At 42.3% G+C, this 8,022-nt stretch overlaps 1 protein-coding gene across 1 annotated transcript; it reads right to left on the minus strand.

Moving 5' to 3' along the window:
- Positions 1 to 6,081: 6,081 nt before the first annotated feature.
- On the minus strand, positions 6,082 to 7,485 carry LOC139062684 (GTPase IMAP family member 9-like). The gene has a single exon (XM_070544289.1). The coding sequence runs from the start codon at positions 7,476 to 7,478 to the stop codon at positions 6,342 to 6,344; it is 1,137 nt and encodes a 378-aa protein (XP_070400390.1). The 5' UTR covers positions 7,479 to 7,485; the 3' UTR covers positions 6,082 to 6,341.
- Positions 7,486 to 8,022: the final 537 nt, after the last annotated feature.

Below are 8,022 nucleotides of genomic sequence, written 5' to 3' on the forward strand. Positions count from 1 at the left end.
TATTATGAAGCTAGGGCACATCATGTGGAGGACACGCGCGCGCGCAAAAATATACTTGTTTTCAATTACATTTATTGTGCCCGCTTACTTTTTCTTAGGCCCACCCACAAATGAGTTTCTACGCTAATGGTGACATATGACAGACTTCTCTGAGCTCCGCAGCCATTACACTTTTTACCTCGCGCACCCCACTTTGGGAATCCCTGATGTAGAGTATTGAAAGTTCTAGTCTGGACTCTAAAATGAACTCTAAAGTTAACGGGTAACCAGTGCAGAGACATCAGAACAGGAGTGATGTGTGCTCTTCTGTTTGCTCCAGTTAGGAGCCTCGCTGCAGAGTTCTGGACCACCTGAAGGCGGTCAAGGGCTTTTTTGTTGAAACATGTGAACCGTCTACAGGTGGTTCAGAACGCCTGTGCTCGGCTTCTGACCAAGTCCTCCAAACACACCCACATCACCCCGCTTCTCCTCCAGCTTCACTGGCTGCCAGTCAACTTCAGGGTTCATTTCAAGATCCTGGTTCTGGTCTATAGGGCCTTACATGGACAAGCACCATCTTACATTGGTGATCTTCTTAGTCCCTACACCCCCAGCAGGTCCCTGAGGTCCAGTGATCAAAGCCTACTGGTTGTGCAGCACCAGGCTAAAGACCAAAGGTGACAGATCATTTGCTGCTGTGGCCCCCAGACTCTGGACCTCTCTCCCCCTGAGCCTGAGACCAGTGGACTCAGTGGTCTCCTTTAAAAAGCAGCTGAAGACTCACCTGTTCAGGCTTTGGTGTGACCTTCATCACCCTCTCCTTATTCTGCTCTTTCTACCTATTCCTCCTTTCCCAGGATCCACTGATCTCTTTCCTATTCATTTTCTCTCTCCCCTTCCGTACATTTGTTATTTACAAATTTGAATCGTTTTCTCATTTTAAACATTTTAATCATTTTTTGAAATCTTTTTTTTATTTGATTTTTTTTTTGTTTGTTTTTTTGAAGTGCCTTGTGATTTTTTTCTTGAGAGGTGCTATATAAAATATTGTTTTCTTTCTAAAAAGTGTGTTATGGTAATTTAGACAGGAGGATATAAAGGCTGTTACGTCCATTGACCTGTAGGGGCTCTCTTGGAGTAGAGAGCTTCCTGTTTGGTGTTTGTTTGCAGGTCTGCTGCCACACCCGGGTGCCCAGCTGGGATCATTTGCTCCTCATCAATGGACCTGCATAAAAGCTCCAGCCAGCCAGCGCCGCAGCCCCTAACTCCTGGGCATAGACTGTTTTGGTGATTGTGAAGGTGTTAAAACCTGTGTAGCATAAGCTACTGTGATACCAGTAGTATTTAGTGGATGCTGGTTGTACTAGAAGTTCATTCTTTTATTAGTTGGGAAGTATTTGGTAGGGGTTCTCTGCCTTTTTCTTTGATGCACCGTTTTCTCCTGTTTTGTGGACAGCCAGTGTAGCCCAGGCATTGTATTTGTTTCTTTTCATTAGAGAAGGGTTGCATGTTTTTGTTTAGCTAAAGGGGTGGTTTTGTTTGTTGTTTTGGCCTGGAGACCCTGACGTTGAACTACTTCCCTCTTTTTGTTATAGTGTTAAGAAGTTCCTGGTTGTTTTTCTTTTATTTGTATAGTAAATGCCTTCTTTCAGTTTTTTGTTATTTTTTGTGTTACACCCTAACCTCCTGGACCGCTAATTTCTCAAGGGTTGTAACAAAGGCATGGAGAACCATTTCAAGTTCATGTTTTGACACCAACCTTCGCAGTTTGGAGATATTTCTTAAGTAATAAAAACAGTTTCGGACTGCTGTTTTTGAGTGGCCTTCACGAGACATTGACTGGTCAAAACTACCCAAATTCTTTAAGTTCGTCTTGATGACAGAAGATAAATGACCAAGTTTTTGACTAATCAAGGGAACCATGCTCTCAGGGGCAATGATCAGACATTCAGTCTTTTCAGAGTTTAACTGAAGGAGGTTATCTTCTAGCCAGCTGGTGATGCTGATAGACACTCTAGTAACTCAGACAGTTTAAAGAACTCAGAATCCTTAAAGGAGCAGTACAGCTAACTAACTAACTAAAACTTTATTTATATAGCGCCTTCACACGGCCCAAGGACCAAACAAAGTGCTAAACAGCAGAAATAAACATGAAAAAAATTAAAACATATAAATCCATTTAAAAACCAACAAAAACACGCAAATAAAATCTAGGTGGGGCAGCAAAAAGTGCTAAGCCATCAGTTAACAGGACTCTTTCTAAATAAAAGCTAAAGAATAAAAGTGTGTTTTCAGACAGCTCTTAAACCTGCCGATTGTGGTGGCCTGTTTAACACATGCAGGTAGCTCATTCCAGAGCCTCGGCCCCAGCACCGAGAAAGCACGACCCCCTCGGGATTGTAGTCTGTGTTTCGGAACGACCAACAGTCCTTGTTGTGCTGACCGAAGGTTCCTTGCGGGAACATAAGGATGGATCAGGTCTGCCAGATAACGTGGAGACAACTCATGTAAACATTTAAAAACAAACACCAGAACTTTAAACAAAATTCTAAAAGAGACTGGAAGCCAGTGTAGGGATGCCAAGACAGGCGTGATGTGTTCAGATCTCCTGGTACCAGTCAGTAACCTAGCTGCCGCATTTTGGACCTTCTGTAGTTTCGCTATGGAGGCCTGCTTGATGCCTGCATGAAGCAAGTTACAGTAGTCAGTCAGCTGAATATCGTCTGCATATAGGTGATAAGAGCCATTATGGAAGGAAGCAATTATCTGTTCAAGAGTGTGTATGTACAGTAGAAACAACAGTGGACCCAAACAGAGCCTTGGGGTACCCCACAGAACAGATCGGTAGAATCTGACATGATTTGGTTTCTACAGACACTGTAACTTCTGTTAGAAAGGTACGATCTAAACCAGTCTAGAACAGTTCCAGAGATCCCCACCGAGTCACGAAGCAGGTGTGACTGCAAGGATAGTTTCAACAACTGCATGTCTGAAAACAGATGATAAAGAGCCAGACTGTAGAGATCAGTTAATAAAATTCACAATGCATGGGCCAATTTGGTCAAACATCATAACGAACAAGGTGGTAGGAATAAAACCAAGGGAACATGAGGCTGGTTTCATGTGTTTCTGAATGAGGCAAATGGAAATTTTCAGGCATAAAGAAGAACCATGATTGGGAGGAAGGTGGTTGGATGGGGGTAGGAAGTAGAAAGGGGTGAAAAACATGAAATCTCTAATTTTATTCACAAAGAATGCTAGAAAGTTGTTACAGTCAATCCTTGAGTAAACTAGCATAAGAGGGGCATGAGGTAAAACAATCTGGTTTATGGTGTCAAACAGGACTTTAGAGTTATGTTTGTTTACGGCAATCAGCTGAGCAAAGTAAGTGGCCCTGAAACATTTCACCGTCTCACTCAGAGATGTTAACAGTTCTTTAAAGTGCAGCCTGTGACTTTCTGGTCTAGTTGACCTCCAATGTCTCTCAGCTCTGCGGCATGTCCTTCTGAGACTGTAAATCCATCCATCCATTTTCTGAGCCCGCTTGTCCACGCAGGGTCGCGGGGGTGGGGTGGGGGGCTGGTGCCTATCTCCAGCGGTCAACGGGCAATCAGGCAGGGTACACCCTGAACAGAGAGCCAGTCCATCGCAGGGCAACACAGAGACACACAGGACAAACAATCATGCACACACACACACACACACACACACACACTCACACCTAAGGACAATTTGGACAGACCAATCAACCTAACAGTCATGTTTTTGTAATGTGGGAGGAAGCCGGAGTACCCGGAGAGAACCCACGCATGCACAGGTAGAACATGCTAACTCCATGCAGAAAGGTCCCAGGCCGGGAAGCGAACCCAGGACCTTCTTGCTGCAAGGCAACAGCTCTAATTAATCCAAGGACTTTTCCTTCTGTTATAAAAAGTGATCTGCATAATGGGAGTCACATTATCTAAGGTACTGCATCATTGTTTGTTCAAACATTGGATAAACTGTCTTGGATTATCATCCCGAACTGAACTGCTGTCAAATAATCTAGAAAATCCATCCACTGCTGACTGATTAATGATACGTCTCCTTGATTTTAGGTTGTGAAGGACAGATTCAACATTAGATAGGACATTAAAGGAAATGCATCTGTGGTCACTCACATGAACCTCTTCAACATGTAAATAGTTGATGTTTAGTCCAAAACAAAAAACAAGATCTAGACTGTGGCCCATTTTGTGTGTGGGACCTGAAACGTTAAAAGACTCAGTAATAGACATGAACTCTGCTGCTGTGTTACAAATAAAATCATTAATGTGAAAGTTAAAGTCATCAAGAATTAAAACTGTTTCTAGTTTGATTATTGATGATAAAAAAAATCTGCTAATTCAGAGAGAAAAGGGCCAGCTGGACCGGGAGGTCAGTAGATTAAAATATAGAGAAATACACTTCGTAACCCTACTTTGATGACCTGACATTGAAAAGTTGTATACACACCTTGGATTTCACCTTTCCAGTACCTGTAATGCAGCTTTGAATCTCATTCCTAAGCAGTTTCACTCTAGGTCACACCTTCCTACATCTAATCAACACAACGACTCCCTCTCAATAGAGGATGACTCATCAGGAGATGGAGAGGCGGGGTATTCATGGGTAGTTTCTGCTCATTAATTAACAATATACAGCTACAGTTTATAAGCTTGACTCTCCCATATTCCAGTTAGAACTGACAAAGCTACTCGGATGAGAAGTGAAACGTCTTCAATAAACTAACGAAGTCCAGCTGCCTTCATTTGAACACTTTTGATTTTTATAACTGATGTAACGGGTTAATTTTACAATCATTTAATGAGCCATAAGACATGAGATTCCACAGTAAATATGAAATCAATCTTATGGATCTTTGGGTACTTTTAACCAGAAGATCGGAACTTTTTATTGCAGGGATTATGTAACACTTCGTATTAACTGAGAGTCAACAGAAGAGAGAGTCACCTTTAAAATTTAAGAAGGTTTTTTTCTAAACAATTTTAAACAAGACTAACTCTAAACTCTGGGTGATGAATGGATCTTGGTGTGAATGAGACGTGAGATGGATGGTGTATGCGTGAGTGATGTTGTCATCAGAACTCTCGTATCCGGAGAAGCAAGTCTGAGTGATGAAGTGATGTTTTGCTCTTAAGCTATGATCGGAGTTTCATAAACACATGAGACGCCATGTTGTCGCTCCACACATACCCTTCAGGATGAGACCTCCGTACAGATCCAGACTGCCAGGTACTTGAACCCCTCTTTCGGTACCGGAGCTGATGAAACAGCGTCAGCAGCACGACAGACTAGTCATTGGATTGTCTCCAGGTAAAAAGCGACAGTTGGTTGAAAGCGTCAGATGGACCCGGAGGGTCAGCGAGTTCAGCTTTTATTCTGAAAGGAACCGTTGCTTGGTTGGTAAAATGCAACAGATTTTATCCAGCTTGTTGGTTCTTTGCTTAAAAAGGAAGTCTGGGTGGCCGGTCCGATACTTCTCTTAGAATGTGGTGAACTGATCTAAGATGGCGTGGGACTGGTTTTATTAATCTGGATGTTTTGATTTATGGTTGAACCAAAGTTGGACAGATTTATAAACACCACAGAGACTATGCCACGCTTCAGAAAGGAAGGTTCAGATTGGATGAGTAAAAGCAACGTGTCATGTGTTTACATTACGTGTCGTCAGGATGTCTAGTGCAGCTGGATTAAAGTCATATTACTTATTAAAACTTACTAATCATAACATTGTCATTTCACAGATTGGTCAACATTGTATTACTGACTAACCCTTCGTTTGATTAGCTTTATTAAAAATAGAAGTCTTTGATTTATTAAAAAGAAAGAGTCCTTTGTCTTCATTCTTCTCTTGGGCTGGAAAGGAAGCAGTTTAGAAGCAAATGCATGACCTTGAGCAATATCTCATGCAGATTAGTTCCTGCTGAGGAGAGGGGAAAATGACTTTTAGGTGGAAAACAGTAATTTCATTCTGTTACACTGAGAAGTTTGGTTCAGTAGAACAAATTAAGACTCATGAGTAATAATTTGTTTTATTTAAAAAAAAATAGCACAGTCAACATCTTTTATTCACAAGAGCATTTTGAGCATGAAGGTGCAAAACTTGTATTACTTCATAAAAGTCCGACAAACTCACAACTACAAAACAAAAACAATTTGGTTGAACTAAAATTATAAATTTATTTCCAAATTTTTTATTTTTACATTTTTCCTTTCTTTAGATTTAGTGTTTAACCAGATTGAGTCCACAGTAAAATCTGCTGAAAGCAAAAACTTGTTGGTAAATTAGAGCTTTTTCTTCTCTGATTCCACGTTATTGTTTATTCAAACGGATTAAAAGAAGTGAACAACTGCTCCTGAAACCTAAATAAATGCTCAGCTATGTTCTCTATTCCTGCCTCAGCAGCTTCCTGCACCACACGGACCGGTAGCTGCATGCTACTTACAGCTATCGGAGGCATCTGTTCTCCTGCTTCTTTTGCTGAGGTCAGTATTGCTTCCCCAATTGTCATCATTCCTTGGTTAACTGGGTCCAGTAGGGGAACTGGAACTTCTGTTAATGTCGGCTCAGATCTGGAACCAATCCACACTGCTGACACTACAATTACACCTGCAGCAACCAAACCTTTAATCCAACGAGAAGCCGCCTTCAGCTGCTTTCTAACGACGTTACTTTTAGCTAGCTCTCTGATTTCCTCCTTAGACATTTTCTGTGATGTCTCTTGGATGGATCTTTCCTCTTCCTGTATTTCCCTCTCCATGTCACGGAGTATTGTGTTGGTGTAGTATCCTCCGGTGTTTTCCATCAGGATCTTGTCGATGGTGTTGAGCAGCTCTGCCATCTGGAGCTGGTTGCTTCTGTAAGCATCCTCCTGATCGTTGTTCTTCCAGTATTTACAGTCAAAAACATGGCAGCGACCACCACACTTCTCCACCAGCTCCTTCAGCTCCTCACTTTGATCCACAAACTCCTCTATCTTCATCCCCTCTGGGAGCTGGTCCCCATGGGTGAAGACCACCACAGCGTACTTCAGGGCATCACCTGAGAAGTACTCACGTATGTTGTTAATGACAGCCTTCTCGTGTTCAGTGTGTTTCTCTACTTTCAGAACAATCAGAAAGACGTGAGGTCCAGGTGCGCACTCCGCAACACACCTCGTCAACTCTGGCTTTACCTCTTTCTCAGTTCTGCCCGGGTCCAAGAAACCAGGAGTGTCGATCAAAGTGAGGTTTCTGCCTTTGATACATTTGGTTCGTGCATCAGAGGTAACTGTGTTTGAGTCATTTAGGTTTTTAACTTTGAACTTGGTTTCTCCAAAAAGGACATTAGCCAGGCTGCTCTTCCCGTTTCTACTTTTTCCCAGAAGAACAATTCTGAATGTGGTCAGCTCTAGAGGGGAACAATGACAGGACATCAATGTATTAGTTAAATGTTCTCCAACCCTGCATGTGTTCATACTTACAGTGAAGTCTAGGGGTGCAAGAGCCTTTCCTGTGTGTCGTTTTTATTGTACAGCCTTTTGGGCAACCTAACTAGACCTTTACACTGACATGTGTATGTATGGGTTTACCATCCCAGTAGTTATGCATTCCCTTTTTTATACTAGAAGGCAACAAGAATCTATGAGAGTTACGTATCCGCCACATTATTAGGTGCAGGTTTACAACTGCAACATCAATCAGAAGGCAGCAACGCAACGCGTCTAGTCATCTAGACATGGTGAAAACAACAAGTCCAAACTGAGCATCAGAATGGAGACTTTCAGATGATTGATGGTACCTGATGTGCTGGTCTGAGTATTTCAGAAACTTTTCATCTGCTGGGATTTTCACTCCCAACCACATCTAGGGTTTACAAAGAATGGCAGGAAGAAAAAGTAGGCTGGTTCAAGATCAGTGGTTCCTAACCTGGGGGTCCCGACCCCCACAAGGGGGCGCCAAAGCCTCTCAGTGGGTCGCCAGGACCTCTCCACTTTAAGGGGTTAAAACTTCATTTATTAC

This window comes from Nothobranchius furzeri, chromosome 14, assembly GCF_043380555.1.
Source record: "Nothobranchius furzeri strain GRZ-AD chromosome 14, NfurGRZ-RIMD1, whole genome shotgun sequence".
In the NCBI taxonomy this organism is placed as follows: domain Eukaryota; kingdom Metazoa; phylum Chordata; class Actinopteri; order Cyprinodontiformes; family Nothobranchiidae; genus Nothobranchius; species Nothobranchius furzeri.